Source organism: Alternaria postmessia (genome assembly GCF_024291825.1).
Source record: "Alternaria postmessia strain BMP 2775 chromosome Unknown scaffold_83, whole genome shotgun sequence".
In the NCBI taxonomy this organism is placed as follows: domain Eukaryota; kingdom Fungi; phylum Ascomycota; class Dothideomycetes; order Pleosporales; family Pleosporaceae; genus Alternaria; species Alternaria postmessia.
The window spans coordinates 13,561-30,893 of NW_026260156.1; the positions used below are offsets into that span (position 1 = coordinate 13,561).

The 17,333-nt window shown below is 53.2% G+C and overlaps 6 protein-coding genes and 1 non-coding gene across 7 annotated transcripts; 4 read left to right on the forward strand and 3 right to left on the reverse strand.

Annotated features, from left to right (window-relative positions):
• Positions 1-126: 126 nt before the first annotated feature.
• On the reverse strand, positions 127-1,781 carry J4E82_009125 (uncharacterized protein; the record flags this gene model as incomplete). The annotated part of the gene is made up of 4 exons (XM_051735353.1): positions 127-404; positions 461-681; positions 731-1,659; positions 1,713-1,781. The coding sequence occupies 4 exons, from the start codon at positions 1,779-1,781 to the stop codon at positions 127-129; spliced, it is 1,497 nt and encodes a 498-aa protein (XP_051584859.1).
• A 954-nt stretch (positions 1,782-2,735) lies between these two features.
• Positions 2,736-4,304, forward strand: J4E82_009126 (uncharacterized protein; the record flags this gene model as incomplete). The annotated part of the gene is made up of 5 exons (XM_051735354.1): positions 2,736-3,018; positions 3,174-3,247; positions 3,301-3,677; positions 3,732-3,827; positions 3,899-4,304. 5 exons carry the CDS (start codon positions 2,736-2,738, stop codon positions 4,302-4,304), a joined length of 1,236 nt encoding a protein of 411 aa, XP_051584860.1.
• Positions 4,305-4,666: 362 nt separating this feature from the next.
• On the reverse strand, positions 4,667-8,035 carry J4E82_009127 (uncharacterized protein; the record flags this gene model as incomplete). The annotated part of the gene is made up of 1 exon (XM_051735355.1): positions 4,667-8,035. The coding sequence occupies one exon, from the start codon at positions 8,033-8,035 to the stop codon at positions 4,667-4,669; it is 3,369 nt and encodes a 1,122-aa protein (XP_051584861.1).
• A 1,684-nt stretch (positions 8,036-9,719) lies between these two features.
• On the reverse strand, positions 9,720-12,120 carry MET26 (homocysteine methyltransferase Met26; the record flags this gene model as incomplete). The annotated part of the gene is made up of 3 exons (XM_051735356.1): positions 9,720-11,687; positions 11,739-11,840; positions 11,890-12,120. The coding sequence occupies 3 exons, from the start codon at positions 12,118-12,120 to the stop codon at positions 9,720-9,722; spliced, it is 2,301 nt and encodes a 766-aa protein (XP_051584862.1).
• A 960-nt stretch (positions 12,121-13,080) lies between these two features.
• Positions 13,081-14,037, forward strand: J4E82_009129 (uncharacterized protein; the record flags this gene model as incomplete). The annotated part of the gene is made up of 2 exons (XM_051735357.1): positions 13,081-13,189; positions 13,238-14,037. 2 exons carry the CDS (start codon positions 13,081-13,083, stop codon positions 14,035-14,037), a joined length of 909 nt encoding a protein of 302 aa, XP_051584863.1.
• Positions 14,038-14,215: 178 nt separating this feature from the next.
• J4E82_009130 lies at positions 14,216-14,308 on the forward strand. The gene has a single exon. It is a non-coding gene; the product is annotated as a tRNA-Val (tRNA).
• Positions 14,309-15,360: 1,052 nt separating this feature from the next.
• On the forward strand, positions 15,361-17,055 carry J4E82_009131 (uncharacterized protein; the record flags this gene model as incomplete). The annotated part of the gene is made up of 2 exons (XM_051735358.1): positions 15,361-16,370; positions 16,434-17,055. The coding sequence occupies 2 exons, from the start codon at positions 15,361-15,363 to the stop codon at positions 17,053-17,055; spliced, it is 1,632 nt and encodes a 543-aa protein (XP_051584864.1).
• Positions 17,056-17,333: the final 278 nt, after the last annotated feature.

Consider the following 17,333-nt stretch of genomic DNA (forward strand, 5'->3'; position numbering starts at 1 on the left):
GACTGGCCTATGTAGCACGCCATCTTCGCGCGCAAAAGAAGCAAAACCCGACCACCTCCGAAGGAAAAATATTCATTGCATCAGAGAGCTTCAGACTGAATATATCTTCATGTACATGCTGACCATCTATCGAACGTTCGAGATCTTAAAGCCACCCGGTACAAGCTTTTGGAAAACACCAGAAGGATCATACTTCTTTGCCGCCGCCTTCATCTTCTTCACATTCTCGGAGCCATAACTGGCCAGCGGATCCTGTGTGTTATCCGCATAGTTCAGGTAGAGATATGGGTTGTCAGCGCCGATACTCTCAGCATACTCGCGAATCCGGTTAACGAGATCTGCGCCTGCGCCTTGGAAGAGGGCATCTTGTTCTGCGCCTTGCCAAGAGATGTAGGGTTGGTAGACTGATACACATTAGCTTGCGATTATCTTTCGCTGTAAAGTCAAAGAGTGGACTTACGACACAACACTTGTTCGCCGAAACGTTCCAGGCCCAGCATGTTACCACCTTTAGAGGCGCTCTGCCGCCAGTATGAAGGCGGAAGAGGTTGGTAGAGAACGTAAATCTGCCAGTCGCCCGTCGCCTTGGCTTTGAGGTTGGAGAGTACGTCCATGTAAATTTCATGTGCTTTGGTCATGACGCGGAGGTCATTGGCGAAAGTGAGTGTGCCAAAGTATACGCTGAAGATTTGGTTAACATCTGCTAAAGTGAATGCTGTGACTGGCTTACCTATGGGTTGTGGCACCTGCAAGCTCTGCTGCCAGCGACGACATGTTCCTGATTCCTGTGGTATCGGAAATGTTGCCAGGAATCGCTAGAAACTCATCGTAGGCCGCGGGTCTTGGTACTGGCTCAGCATAATCATACGCATTCAAGATCAAATCAGCACCAGCGGAGCTTTGGTATACCGGCATGACGATGGCCGAACCCTTGGGCTGTTTGTCGATGTTGTTGGAGAAATTGATGAGGGCCTTGAAGTGGTCTTGTATGGTCGACTCCGGGTAGATGACAAGGCCACCCCAGAGGCCGTTGTAGTCAAAGGTACCGAACTTGAAGCTAGTAACGACGCCGAAGTTATTGTTGCCGCCTTTGAGGACAGCAAAGAGGTCGGGATGAGAGGTCTTGGAGGCGGTCACAATACGACCATCGGCAAGAACGACTTCGAACTCAATCACGTTATCGCAGACCAAGCCCCGTCCTGGCGAGAAGTATGAGATACCACCACCAAGTGTAAGGCCCCCGACTCCGACTGTAGATGAACGCCCACCGCTCGTCATCACATTGAGAGGTTCAAGAACGTTGTATACGTCGTCCCACGTCGCCGCAGGACCGACCTTGACAAGAGTGTTCTTAGCATCATACTGAACGGTGTTGAGGTAATGCAAATCGAGAGTGACGCCATCCTCGATGTTTGAGGCTCCAGCGTAGGGAGTATGCCCAGCACTGCGGATCGCAAACTTGCAAGACTTCAGTAGACTGGCAGCCGTAAGAGTTTTGACAGCAAGTGCGACTTCCTTGGCTGTCTTGGGTTGGACGATGCAATTGGGTGTGATGACTTGTTGCTTCACATCGAAGTAGGAGTCCTCCCGCGTCTCGTACGCGTCTTGACCAGGGAATAGCAGGCGACTTCTCAGGGAAGTGAGAGCGAGGGCGGAGCACTGCCATTGTTAACTAACGTTTCGAATAGATCGAGCTCAGCGAGCAGCCTTACACAATAGTCAGCCTGCACATACGGAACAACAGCCGCTGCCGCCAACAGAGTAACGATCAAGCGAGCCATTATGATAGTCAGCCCAATAGCCAAAGAGACGATACAAGGAGTACTGGATGATCGCGATTACAACGCAGGCTGCAGCACGGTTTTCTACTCGTTCACTCTCTCCGACAAATCTACAACATGGCCTAAACAGGAAGGCGCAATCACTGCTTCACAATGACTCGGCATATTAAATGAAGATGGATTTTTGAAGGATTTCCAGAATTGATTGAAGGGCTAGATGCTTTGGAGCGTTGGGTTTGCACTGCGAAGGGTACACAGCTGCCGGTGGTACCTCGGTCGAGTCTACAATTTGTTCGCTAAAACTGTGGCTTGCAAGGGTAAAAGAACGCGTGTTCTGTGATAGGTGCGAGGGTACTTACACGCGGCTCGGTCCAAAGAGTCAATTGGAAGATCTTTCCGCGTCCCTAAGGGAGCGGACCGCAAGGGGCTGTGGTTGAGGCGCAGGCGTCTAGCTAGACCATCCGGGGAACTCCGGGCGACCAGAGTGACGGGTGCAATATCCAAGATATAGCCATCTCATCGAACGCCACATGCTTGGCATGCACCCTCTCCCATCGTCCTTCCGCTGGAAAGGGAAACATCCGAGCCGTTGTTGCAATGCCAAGCTATTGCGCCCATGCGATGGAGCGGCGTAGGCATGATGAACAGGTTCACAGCAGATTGTGCCGTACCTTAGACCAATCTCCTGCTGCGTGTCGCAACTTTACAACTTAAGCGATGCGGCACATATGAACAGCCCGTGCCGCTATCGGACATCACAATCATCAGAGGAATTCTTTGTGGCAAGGAACAGGGTGCAATGACGCGACGGATCTGTTGGTCGAGGAGACTTGTGAGCAGGCGAAATGCGATAATCCAAGCGACGGGGACGATAATGCCAACTTGGAATATAGATGAGTGAAGACGACGCTTCGTTCGCAACGATGCGGATTTGTATCGAATTTTCATCTCAACATGGACATGAACCAGCCCATATTTTCGGCTCCGCCTGGTTACGTCGTCGATGTGGACAATCCCCAGAGAACCGGGGAAGCTGCAAATTTCTGGGTTGGTACCTTGGGCATGATTGTTGCTGCCATCTTCATGGTTATACGTGTCTTTACAAAGACAAGGCTAGCAAAGGGCTTTACACCGGACGATAGTAAGCTCGCTCAAATCTCTCAGAACACCTCTCAAGCCTTCTGCAACGGAATCCAGTATCTGACGAAGACCAACAGTAGCGTTGCTCGTAGCTTGGGTACGTGGCAGTACATTTCGCATAGAGCAGGATGTTCGTTGGATCTTGCTGACGACCAAGTCTACAGTGCTTCTCCATTGCCATCCAAGTTCCTATTCTGTGTATGTTCTGAGGTCTTTATCAATGCCCTCAAGCCTGATCTAACCCTACAAAAGTCCAGTATGGCCGAGGCACTCTCGGCGTACACATCTGGGAATTGACTGGCCATAGAGTCAACTCTACAATGAACGTAAGCACCACTCATCACTCTGACCAAGCGACCTCAACTAACTCATACCGCAGCTGATCAGTGTAGCAAGCATCATCTACTGTCCTTTCCTCGCTAGCGCTAAGCTATCTCTCCTCTTCTTCTACCTACGCCTGTCGCACATACAATGGTTCCGACTGTGCGTATACGCAAGTATGTTCGTCGTCGTTGGATACAACATTGCGCTTGTCTTTCCGCTCATCTTCGCATGTACGCCTTTCCGACGGAACTGGGATGTTACAATTACCGAGGGAAGTTGCATCGATAGGACACCACTTTATATGGCGACGGCGGTCCTGAATATGGCCACAGATATCTTACTGCTGATCTTACCTATACCGATGGTGGTCAAGCTGCAGATGCCTAGGGCTCAGAAAGCTGGTTTGATATGCATATTCGGTGTGGGCTCGCTGTAAGTAGCAAGGCCAAAAGATAGAGATGGAGAGCACAATCTAAACTGCCACAGGACATGCATAACAAGCGCCGTACGACTAGCTCTACTCTTTCCCATGCTTCAAACCATCGACCAGACGTGGGCGATCGTCATGCCAGGTATTTGGATGCAAGTCTTCCTCAAATCCAGGAATCTCATCCCCATCATATCATATATACTGATATATATCTTCTCCGCAGTCTCATCGAAGCCAACCTCGTCATTATCACAGGCTGCCTGCCAACAATGCGTCTCTTCTTTCGGCATGTCGCACCGCGTCTGATCGGCGAGTCTTCGCTTCGCAGTCGGAGCCGAAAGCAAAGTAGTACAGGATATGGGGGTGGCTCACATCACCAACTGGAGCTCAAGACCATCGGATCGAGGGCTATGAATAAGAGATTCGAGTACGTGGAGGATGACACGGTGAGTGTGGGTAGTGAGGAGAGGACGACGGCGGGCTGGAGGGGTGACAGGGACTCTGAGAGGGGCATTGTTGTCGCGGGAAATGCCGGGGGAATTACGAAGACGTCAAGTGTTGTTGTCGAGAGTGAGTTGCGGAAGAGTAGTTCGACGGATCTAAGGTCGAGTGTTGCATGCCTGCGGTGAAGTTGGTGAAGTATCCGAGGATTAAGTAACCAAATAGACTCATTTCTACATCTGTCTACACCTACTACGCATCTCAAAAACGATCCTTTCGTTGAGCAACATGAACAGCCATAGCGCATAAAGGCAAAACATCATGGTATCTATCATGCTCTGCATGGCATGGCATGGCATCGCAGTCTTCCCTTTTTGCAAAAAAAAAAGAGCAAAAAAACGCCATATGTACCCAGACCACGCCTGCGCTGGAGATCCCCTAATCTGAATCAAACGACTAGATGATGAAAGAAACATCGTCAAATATGAGAAAGAAACGTAGATCCGAAAAGAGAAACCGTTGGCACCAACCAAAACCCCCATCATTCATCTTACTCATTCGCCTTCTCTTTGCCACTAGCCATCCTCGCACTTCTGATACTAGTCTGCCTGGCCAGACTTGTCTCACTACTCTTCTTCCCTCTAACCTTCAAACTCTTGATAGAATTCGACGGAGAAGGTCTGGGCGACGTTCTCGGTGTGCTGCTTCTACGGCTCATTTGCTCAAAGCGGCCAGCGAGATCCTTGACACTTCTTGTGTCCTTGACTCCCCTGCTGTTGTTGTTGTTGTTGCTGCTGCTGCCGTTGCCGTCATCAGCGTCTTGTCCTCCTACGGACAATATGCTGTTCCCGTCCACATCCGCATTAACGACGCGGAGTTTAGATTTCGGAACCGTAAACATGACTTGAACAACCCTCCTCTCAACCGCAGCTTCGACATCCCAGTCCGCCTCGCTAGCCGGCGTGCAAGGCCTACTAGTACTCTCGCTTCCTCCTCTTCCTCTTGGCACACCCAACTGCTCTCCTTTAATAGGCGTCCTAGTAGGCGTAGGCAACCTCTCCTCACTCCCCACATTGACAAGCAGATTCGCACCCCGTTCTCTCCACTCTTGCCTCGCGCGTTCCCGCTCCGCCATGGCAATGTCTTCTGGTGCGCCCCAATCATCGCCCGCCGTCCGACGCCAAGCTGGATCCGTTTCATCTTCCAACCAATCCTGTTTCCCTCTTCTATTTCGCCAGAAACTAGCATCCGAGGCAGCTCGCTGTGGTGTCGTCGACGACGTTGCCGTCGTTGCAGGCATGCTTTTCCTGTGAACCGGCGTAGACGAGTGCTCGACGGGATCGTCTCTGTACGGCTCTTGTTGCACATCCTGATAGTTCATTGTCGCAGCAGTCATACTCCTCGTCCTCTCAGCACTACTCACACTCCTCGTCAACACTCTCCTCACACTCCCCAACCAGCTCATCCGTCGTTCCCTGGGAGCTGGACGGGCAACGGTCGCAAGGTCCATTGAGAATGGTGTTGCTGGCGTAGCAGTCGCAGCCCGACTATAACTACCGTCTGTATCGCGATGAGATGTCGACTCACTTGAACCCGTGTCTGGCCTTGCTCTATTTTCTGGGTTTCCGCCGAGGAGTGCTTCGCCTTGAGCCTGGAGATGTGCGAATGAGGATTGGGTGGTATGAAAGGAGTCAATGTCGTGGTGACCATTGTTGCGTAGACTGCTGAGAGAGTGCGTTCGCGGATGGTCTGGAGAGTGTGAACCTGTGTCATTATTTCTGCTGGGCTGGTCGTGAGTTGGGCTGGAATCTGGCGTCTTGAACGGATTCCCGCGGGTGGCAGTGTTTAGCATGGGGCCTGAACGCATGGATGTACTCCGCACGACGCCGCCGTTGGAAGACGTCCAAGACAGTGTACTCCTCTCGCTGAGGTTGGAGCTAGTACGTTCTGAGGAAGATTTATCAGGCGAGAGCCTTCCCGCGATCATCGGCTGATTCGTGTTCATCTCAGAGCTCTGGTGGTGAGGCGAAGTAGGGTTGGAATTCAACGCATTCCTACTACGTCCAGGAGATTCGGTAAAAGGATCCAGAACAGGGGCGTTATCAAGTATAGCTGCCCCAGATCGTGGTCGTGTCTCGATCATCTCAGGTTGCCTAGCTGGTGTACCATTCTCGTGCACCAACTCCTCATCAGGCTCTTCTTCTAGTTCATCAATGGGATGTATGCCTCCCGGACCCCGAGGCCTGCCCATAGCGTACTGTGGTCTACCGCTTAGGTTGCGTCGTAGTCCGCGCGTTGGACTCGGGATCTCAACAAGTAAGCCTGACCTCTCTACATCACCTCGATCGGCTGCCTTCCAGCCTTGACCACCCTGTGTGCCGGATGGGAAGTAGTACGGGCCGTTCTGATCAACAAGGTAGTCCAGAGCGTCAGTGCGTCCGCCGCGATCATCGAAACTCGGAGAGTTTTCGTCGACGTTGTACCTGTGCGTTGTGTAGGAGATTTCTTGTAGTTGCTTTTCACGAAGCTCCTTTCGCTTCTTTGAACGTCTTGTGTACCACATCCAGAGTGCGAGTAAACCACATACAGCAGCGATACCGATACCGATACCAACGCCCAATCCTGCCTTTTGTCCAGTCGTAGACAAAAGGCCGCTGTTGGAAGACTGTGGTGGAGCCAGGACGGCAGGAGGTGTGTAGTCGGATATCCAGGAATTGGAAGTGACGTTAAGGAAGTAGGTCTGCGTATTCGCTGCTGGCGTAGTATCTCTCCGTCGCGCACCAGACGATGGTATAGAATAACCTCCGGTGATCATTAGAACACCACCTGGCAACATGGCCGCGCCATGGCCATAGAGACCGGCATCATTTGGCAACCCAGCACCAGTGGTAGACGGCACTATCCACTGCCAGTCACCACTACCACCATAACCGTCTGCGACGTTCAGTACAGCGAGTTGAGGATCCGCTGGTGTGTCGATGTCGCCCACCCAACCACCGATGACGATGATCTGCTGACCATCTGGACTAAGCACGGCTGTATGACCGGAACGGGGATCGACTGAGGCAACGTTTGCTCGGATCGCTAGGTCTGTACGGGAGGTATCGGGTTGTTCGACACCAATGAAGGTCCAGCCCTGTTCTGGAAGGGAGAAGAGGGCTATCTGGGACATGTTGATGAAGGCAGCTTCGGTGTGACCTCCGATGAGGACAAAGTTCTGTTGCTGGATCTGCGTGCCATCGCTTCGGTCGGAGAAGGTGGGTGGTAGACCTGTGATTGTGAAACCGGCTTCTGGTACAGGCGGCCCGCGACTGGACGATACATCGGTGTCGTAGTTGAGAGGTTGAGCGGCATCTCCGGAGGGTTGCAAGGTGACCATCAAGTTGGAGTAGTTGGCGGCAGATTGCCAGTCGCCTGCAGTGTCGTTTTGGTCGGGGCACATGCCTCCAAAGAAGTACGCACCGGTGTCTGCAGCGTTGCCCCCCACAATTGACGAGAAGGTCATGCCGCCGCTGAGGTAGTTGGCGCCCATAATGGACGTATGTGAACTGTCGACGACTGAGACATGTTGCTTGCTCCAACTGCCCTTGACGACATTCTCCGACGTATCCGGCACAAAGGTCCACAACTCTCCACCACTCGCACCCAGAGTGCAGTCGCCAGTATACACAGTCAAGTTGCCGTCCTGGTCGAGAACTGGGGTGAAAGCCCGGGGGGTTTCATCGTCAAGGAAGGGTAACGCAGCGTACAAGGTATTGTAAGGTAGATTCGACGCTCTGACCGGGGAAGATAGATCGATGGTGCTAAGGGCGAACTGTGTGGTGGATTGCGACGAGGGGCGGAAGACGTAGAGGGTGTCGTTGGTTTGGAGGAGGCGTGTAGGGTTGTAGGGCATCTGGGGCAGGGAGAGGCGCTGCATGCTTGGTGCGAGGAGAGCCTTCACCTCGAATGCTGGAATCGACGTCCCATGAACCGCGGCTTTGGACTCTGCGGGGGACGGACAGTACAGAGCAGGCGACGACGATACAGTGCTTGGAGTTGTCGATGAGACGGGAGTCGAAAGGTGGGCTCAGATCTGCGGTTCATGCACGGGACCGTCGAGGTGGCTGGCTATCGGGGTCTGTCAACAGAGGCCCAGCCCGCAGTCATGCACCAGAGACCCAAGCCGTGCACCAGAGGGCATACACCAGCTTGCGCAATGCGCTACCGTGGGTCCATCGGCCCAATCAGTATGCGTTACGCATCATCGCGTCTGCGCCCGGCGCGCGTCTGGCCCTGATTTTCTCACGCCAAGCCAGTTGGTAAACACGGTCGCTCGGAGCAACGGCCTTTGGCGAACGTTGTATCTTCACATGCTATCATCGCGGGCAAGCCACACAGTCCGACTGGGGCAATGAGTCCGCTCGTCAAGAATTTTTTTTCTTGGATAACGGAATGCATACTGGCATGACCCGTCGTCTAGAGTGTGCTGTGCTGTGCTGTGCTGTGCTGCGCGTCGACCCGGACTTGGGACGAGAGAGGGAGGTTGGTGCAAGGTCGGTGGTATGACAGCATACCCCCCCACCTCACCGCTGGAGAACCCGGCTTCCACGCGGAAGAGTCGATGACACTACGCTGCCAACCGCCCATGTTTCAGATAAACGGCGCGCATCAGCTGAGAATGATTGCCCGCGTACAATTGCCTCTCGGTCCTTTACAAAAAAGAACCACCATCAAGGAAATCAAGGCTCTCGAGGTACATGGAGTCGGGCCTTTTTGCACCGCAGACTGCTACACAACTGGAAGGTTAAAACCGAAATCCTGATTTTCGAATCCACGAATCATCTTGTGTATCCATCGCATCTCGCATTTCAATCTGCACATGATAGGCGGCAGCTAATTGCTTTTCGATTGAGCTGTCCAAGGCGGTGACACGGTTTTGCAACGTAATTCCTCGCATAGGTGAACCAAATGCTCGAATCACACGCTGCAGCATCTCCGCTACCGTAGCCGCCAACGAACCGTCGAGGCATCATCTCTTTGATATCTTGTGCACAGGCCTGTAATGGGGGCAGGACGTCTTGAGGCTCAAAGCTGGAATCAATTCTCGACCTTCCCAGCGTACTAGTCCGCCGCCCACGATCAACGAACAAAGGTGGAATCGGGCCTTTGCAGCCGTTATCAAGATTTGCGCGTGCCGTTGGACACGTCGAGACCACCACCACCTTCACATCACACACGTACAAACATACACACATATTGTTAGAGCGACACTGAAAATTTTCATTTCAGCTCATCCTTGGATGAATCATCTACTCTAAAGGCATTGACCGAGCTCTTGCTCCATCAATCATACCACTACCATGCGACAATCGTCGCACCCGACAAATCAAAACGCCAAAGCCAGCCCATTCGCTGCTTGTGATGAACGCCCATGTTGAGATGCGTTCAAGCACACTTACTCAACTCTTTTTTGCACCGCCAAACGACCCATGATGCAGGTTGAACTTTTGGGTATCATAACTTAGTCATTACACACATTACAAAGCAGCATGTTGATATGCTGCTTGAAGTGACTGCGTTGATGAAACGCAGTCAAAAGGATATGTCAAATGACACAGAGCCTAAGAAGAGTACTTCTCGCGGTAGAACTTGGCGGCGTTGACCATGTTGACAAGCGCCGCCTTGGTCTCCTTCCACTGGCGGGTCTTGAGACCACAGTCAGGGTTGACCCAGAGCTGCTCGGGCTTGAGGTAAGTCAGCATCTCAGAGATGCGGTCCTTGATCTCCTGCTCCGAGGGAACACGGGGGGAGTGGATGTCGTAGACACCGGGGCCGATGTGGCGGGGGTAGGCCTTGTCCTCGAACACCTTGAGGAGCTTGGCGTCGCTCTTGCTGTTCTCGATGGACAGGACGTCAGCGTCGAGAGCGGCAATGGCGTGGAAGAAGTCCTGGAACTCCGAGTAGCAGAAGTGGGAGTGGATCTGGGTCGAGTCTTGGACACCTGCGCAGGCAAGCTTGAAGGAGTCGACGGCCCATGAGAGGTACTTCTCGCGCTCAGTGCCAGCACGGAGAGGGAGACCCTCACGGAGGGCAGGCTCGTCAACCTGGATGACGTAGATGCCGGCAGCCTCAAGGTCAACAACCTCGTCGCGGAGAGCGAGAGCAAGCTGTTGGGCCTGGACGGACTGGTGGACATCGTCACGGGGGAAGGACCATCGGAGGCAAGTGATGGGGCCAGTAAGCATACCCTTCATGGGCTTCTTGGCAACCGAGGCAGCGTACTTGGACTCCTTGACGGTCATGGGAGCAGGGCGAGAGATGTCACCGACGATGATCGGGGGACGGACGCAGCGGGATCCGTAAGACTGGACCCAACCCTTGGTGGTGAAGACATAACCGTCAAGGCGCTCACCAAAGTATTGCACCATGTCGTTGCGCTCAGGCTCACCGTGGACGTAGACGTCAAGACCAAGCTCATCCTGGATCTTGACGACCTCCTCAATCTCCTTCTCAATGAACTTCTCGTACTCCTCGGCGGTAATCTCACCCTTGGTGAACTTGTTACGTGAGATACGGATCTCCTTGGTCTGGGGGAAAGATCCGATGGTGGTGGTGGGGAAGGTGGGGAGGCTGAGGTGCTTCTTCTGCTGAGCGTAACGCTCGGGGAAGGCAGACTTGCGCTCGTGCTGTTCAGGAGTAACGCTAGCCTGGCGGTCCTTGACAGCCTTGTTGTTGGTGCGCTCAGATGAGGCACGAGCCTGCATCGACTTGGCATTGGCCTCAAGAGCCTCGCGGACAGCAGCCGGGCCGTCGTTGACAGCCTTGGCAATGACGACGACCTCAGAAACCTTCTGGACGGCGAAGGAAAACCAGTCCTTGACCTCCTCGGGTAGCTTCTTCTCGCTGTCGAGAGAGTGGGGAGTGTGGAGGAGGGAGCTGGAGGTGGCAACGAGGACACGGTCCTTACCGAGCTTCTGGACAGCAGTCTCAACAAGCTCGATGGCACGCTTGAAGTTGGTCTTCCAGATGTTACGGCCGTCGACGACACCGACGGAGAGAACTTGGTTGGAGCCGAGCTTGCCAGCGACGCTCTCGAGCTGCTCAGGGTTCCTGACAAGGTCGATGTGGATACCAGCAACGCCCTGGAGGCTGGGGAAGACGTCGAAGTTGTGGACAATGTCACCGAAGTAGGTGGCGAGGACAAGCTTGGGCAGGCTGTCGCTGACAAGCTTCTCGTATGCGGGCTTGAAAGCGTCCTTGACCTTCTGTGGCAGGTCGTAGACGAGGACAGGCTCGTCAATCTGGACGTACTCGGCACCAGCCTCCTTCAGCTTCTGGAGAAGCTCTACGTATACTGGCAACAACTTCTCGAGGAGAGAGATGGGGTCGACGGACTGGCCACGGTCGGCCTTACCGAGAGCGAGGAAGGAGACGGGTCCGATGAGGACGGGGCGGGTGGTGATGCCAGCCTCCTTAGCCTCGAGGAACTCAGCAACAGGCTTGGGGTTCTCGGCGAGCTGGAAGGTCTGGTTGTCCTGGAGTGTGGGCTTGACGTAGTGGTAGTTTGAGTCGAACCACTTGACCATCTCCTGTAGTGGGGTTAGATCGTCTTCACAAGTTTTTAGACTGGCAGAGCTTACGAGAGAGGGAACGTCGACACCGTCCTTCTGGTGGCCACGGCCCATGGCAAAGTACTCATCGAGCTTGTGCAGTGAGTGCTTGGAGTAGCGCTCTGGGATAGCCTAAGAGCCGTTAGTGGGAGCGGATAACAGTCAAGTGGCATGTGCTTACGTTGAAGAGCTGAATGTGGTCGAGAAGGTGGTCGTAGAAAGCGAAGTCGTTGCTGGGAATGACATCGACACCGGCGTCCTTCTGGATCTTCCAGTGCTCCAATCGCAGACGCTTTCCCTCCTTGATCAGATCATCGCGGGAAAGCTTGTCAGCCCAGTAGGCCTCGTTGGCCTTCTTGAGCTCACGGTCCGCACCCATACGGGGGAAACCGAGTACTGATGAGTGTACCATTGTGATGTGATAGTCCAATGCGGACAACTGTGATGGATTTGGGGGGAGGAAGGGTAGATTCTGATGAGAGAGAGGTGAGAGGGAGGAGGGGGAGGAAAAGGTGGGATGTAGGAAGAAGAACAATAGCGGATGGTGTGCTTTATGTTTTTTGCTGGCGTATGCAGCAGCGTCGCGGGGTTGGCGTCTAGCTCGCTCCGATTCGACGACGCCTTCACCGCCTGCAACCTTATTCTGCAACGGCGAGAACAATCCGCCCGTTCGTCAGGGCTTCCCAAAGTTAACGTCGTGTGGAGCGCGTATCTCTTTCTACTTTAGCGCTCCCATGCCCACAGCCAACTGCGACTAGCTCTGGGTGGTGCTAAGTTTTGCCCAAACCGACATCGGGGAGGGGCTGCTCGGAGTCTTGGCGACTACGAGCTTGCGCAACATCATCCACGTCCGGTGGGTTCTCGGATGATTTCGTAGCACAGAGACGCTGCGATAAGCACGCCCAAGTGCGATCCCTTCCAGGCCAGGCTTTTAAGTTCTGACAGTTTCTGCTATGGTGGGCTCGACTCGACTCCTTCGCGTCGTCGATGACAGCATGAATCAGCTTGCGCGCCATAGCTCCTAGCGGAATCTGCATCTCAACAGGCATCTTCTGGGTTAGCTCAGACCCTGAAGATCATCAACCTTCTGGACAATACCATCGCCTCAGGAATGAACAACTCCAAAGCAGGCTGCTGAGTCAGGTGCCATCGGCGCTGGACAGCGCTTTTTTCACGACAGTCGGTCAATGTCCGAGCAAAGGGTTCACGATGATGCGGCGGAACCACCGAGTACTTGCCCTATTTAGCTGTCTCCACAACCCCGCATCATGTATAAAACCCCGCCAACAACCAACAAAGTACGCGACTGCGAGTGCAGCATCTCTCCAAGCCACTTGAACAGACACGGATAATCTCCCTCACATCATCCAACATGGCCTCAAGACCCACTCACACCCGGACTGCCTCGACAAACCTGGCCAGCGGCTCAGGCCAGCGCATCTTGGAGGGAAGGACCGCCATTGTGACGGGAGCATCTAGGGGTACTGAATGGAGCACTCCCTGACCCCGTGTCCTGCTGACACTCTCAGGAATCGGTGTCGAAATTGCCCGCAACCTCGCCAGCAAAGGCTGCAACGTGGTCATCAATTACACGTCCGACTCGTCGACCCAAACCGCCGAAGACCTCGCCTCCGAACTCTCAGCCGAATATGGCATCAAAGCCATCAGCGTACAAGCAAGCATGGGCTCTGAGAACGGACCCAAGCACCTTGTTGAGGTCACCAAGAACAACTTCCAACACCCCAAGACGGGCAAGTTCCAGTTGGACATTATCATCAACAACGCGGGAGTCGCAGGCAACAACTACGTCGAGAACGTCGACTGCGAAGACTTTGCCAGACAGTTCAACATCAACGTACGGGGTCCACTGCTCCTCCTGCAAGCCGCCGTCCCCTATCTACCCCACGACCGCTCCGGCCGCATTGTTAACCTCTCCTCCGTCAGCTCGTCGCTGGGATACAAAGGTCAATCCATCTACGGCGGAACAAAAGCAGCGCTCGAGAGCATGACAAGGACATGGGCTCGCGAATTAGCAGAGCGCTGCACTGTCAACGCCATCAACCCAGGCCCCGTTGCAACCGACATGTACTGGAGCAACGACGACGCTTTCATTGCTCAGAATAAGCCTTTCATAGAAAACACACCCCTTGCTGCACCACGGAAGGGCATCGACCCGGAAAAGATCTACGAAGCGAGCCAAAACGCTGGTGGACGGCCAGGCTACAGTGAGGAGATTGGTGGGATTGTTGGTATGCTTTGCTTGCCTGAAGCGGGTTGGACCACCGGTAGCGTCATCTGCGCAAATGGTGGCATGAAATTCAGCTTCTAAATGTTTGATACCACAGAACGAATGAAACGATCAAGGAAGGGCAACAGGCATCACTCTGCTCATCTTCAGAACATTCAACTTGATATATGTGACTTTTGATTCTTTGTATTGTTCAGCCTCGCCGAATAGCTACAGCATCTATATATTGTTCGTAATTCGGCTGTTAGTCATCAAAGCGGGCTCGGTGGTGTAGTTGGTTATCACGTCAGTCTAACAACAACAATTGTTTCTTGGACACTGAAGGTCCCGAGTTCAAACCTCGGCTGAGTCATCTGCAATATCTACTACACGTCGTGTAGTAACTTGCTTTTTGTTGGTAGGGAGGGCTTGGTTGGGTCGAAATTTTTGGACACGGAGCGTGAAGTGCGGATGCGCTAAGTCTGGAAAGGATTTAGCGGCCCCGCTAATCGCGAGGCGGGCTTTTCCAAGGGGCGTTTCCTACTCTTCGACTCTGACGTCGCACTGTATATATTGCCGTCACCTGGTCGCTTCTTCATCACTACCGGGAACGTATCCTACGCAAGCTACATATCTTGTCGCGTCACTCTCTTGTAAAGATCGTTGATGCACGCACCTGGATTCCGGAGTGAATACGCTGTCGCGATCGCGTTCGACGCGTCTCAACCAGAAAGACCATCAAGACATTGGCCGTTGGCTACTCATTTATCGCACCTACTGAACGTATCATCGCATCGTCGCGTGCGGGGTTCATCGCCCGTTCTGCCAAATCACTATCCTTCAACAAACCCATTAACGGGCGTAACACATCCGCGGTCTGAGATCGCGTTTGTGGGTTCAGCAGCCGGGGCTGTCCCTTCATCTTCTGATGGATGGCTGCTGAACAAAGGCAACGCCCAAGAGTAATGCCTCTTCGTCCTGGCGAGTCCGAGCTGCTCTGCAGCAAGACTCGTCGGTGGCTTTGAGGTAACGAGCCTATCTGGCGGCTTTGCCCTGCTGCTGCATCCTCTTTGTTCCTGCTTCCCGAGCAGTTGAGCATCGGCGGGCGCACAGCATAGGTGGGATCGACGTTTCGTTTCAGCTCGCACATATCTCTTTCTTTCTCTTCATCTTCCAATAGTGTGTCCCATTTTGCGATCTTACATGTCTCTGTCTTGTTGCCTAGAAGTAGCTGTCGTATGTTACACCACCTTCATGTGTGATTCCTGGTATATCTCGCGCTTGCTAGTTGCTGAACATGATTGGCCTTTGCTGACCTGAACGTCATCCGCCGATCTACCCCCGCTTCGCCAGGCTAGGCAGCCATCTTGGACAAGAACACTTGGGATGACATTGACAGCCTCTACTCAATTACACATCTTCAATATGCCTTGTTATTCACGCAAAGACTTCATGAGAGAGTTCGTCTTTCCTGACGAACCGGCACAAGACTTTGAACGTGCTGGCATCGCGGCCCAGTATGCATCAGGCCACCCAAAGGATTGGTCACAAACCGACGACATCCTCGACTTCAGTGCTGATCTGAGAGAAGACCCCGAGAATATATACAGAAGCTACTACACTGATCTCAGTTCCGACAAGAAGTTGTTGGCCATCAGCACGGATGCAGAGCGCATTCTCATATACGACCTCGCATCCCGAGAGCTGTGCGAGGTCCTTGAAGGGTCGGGATATGTGACATTCCGGCCTTCTGACACCAACGAAGAAAGCGTTGCAGATGTCGACCAAGGCATGGGTGTAGGGACTCCGAGACCGGGTTATACCCTCGTCAGCTCCATCTCGCACGAGGCTCATCGCCGCGCTCCTGGTACCAACCAGCTCATCCTTTGGGATCTGGACCAAAATGGCCGAATACTCGACAAAGAAGAGCCCATTGATCCCGCCGTGCTCGCTACTAAAGCCATCGATGCAATCGCCCCAGATCTCGCCGCGAGTCACGAATGGACTAGGGAGTTTATCGATGCGTCAACACTCCGTTCTGACTTTATGAAATCGCTCAATCAGGCAGCCGCAGATCATCGCAGGCGTCATAACACCATCATTGACAATGCGACGCTTGGGAACTTTGGGTCTGTAAGCTTCAGCGCTGATGGTAAATTGCTATTGTATCATTCAAAGAATGATTCTACCCAACAAGGTATGCGTGAACCAGACGATCTTCCAGTCGTCGCCATCTACGACTTGGAAGCAGGCATTGAGACCCACCGCCTCACTGGACATACGGACGCCATTATGTGGTCGGCTATCAGTCCGGACAAGGAACACGTTGCTTCGGTATCCTGGGATGGCACAATGCGCATGTACTCTGCCTCCACTGGAGCCTTAATGTGGGTCACAGAGAACTCTGGTGGACAGAGCTGGGCTGGCGCATTCTCGTAAGTAGCTTCCTTACAAACGACATACGAAACATATACTGACTCAAGACACCTGCCATCTAGACCAGACTCGAAGCTCATCGTGTGGAGTTCTAAAAACGGCCATGCAGTCCAAGTGCACGTTGTATCTGATGGACAGAAGACGGCAGCTATGCAAGAAAAGTTTTCCCACTGGTGCCGTAGTCTCAAATGGCATCCAACAGAACCAAAGATCGCGCTTTGCGTGGATGAAGATGCGTACATCTGGGATCCCTCCGACGGCCCCAACGGTAAGGTTCTTCAGCATTTCAAAGTCAAAAGTGACAAGGGACTCACGCGCATATGGGGGATCCAAGATGTTTGGTGGATGGACGAAGGTCGGCTTTTGGGACTCGAGACAAGCGACGGTTCAGTCCTTGTCTACAACACGCATAATAACGCGAAGGAACTGTTCCGTCGGCCTGCTGGTACTATGGCCTGCTATGTACAAGGCGGCCTTTACGGAATCATCAAAGACCAACAAGAGCATGATGTTTACGCCATTGTCTGCGGCGATGAGAAGGTGCGCTTCTTTCGGACAAGTGTTCCAGCTTTTCCGTCGTGGTGGGAGAAGGAACCACCATCAGCGGTGGTAGAAAAGAAATCATTCCCCGAGACGGGAAAGTATGTCAAAATCACCAAAAATTCGAAAAAAGCACCATCATAGGAGGAATCCGAAAGAAAGAGTTGGACTGGAAGGAGTGCGACATTGTGGACTGCTGAGTAAAGTCGTCCAGTAGAAGTAGAGAGGCAGCCAGTTTCTCGGCCTTCACTGATCTGGGGGAAATGTCATTCTGTCAGCCGCGATAACAGTTTCATTCTCGTTCAAGGTACACTACCCCACCTTACCGGCCTTTGCTTTTTCGTCCACAGTCTAGCGAGCATTACCAATATTTTTCCACAAGCCAGTAACAACAAAGAGCATTTCAAGACTTCGCGACACCC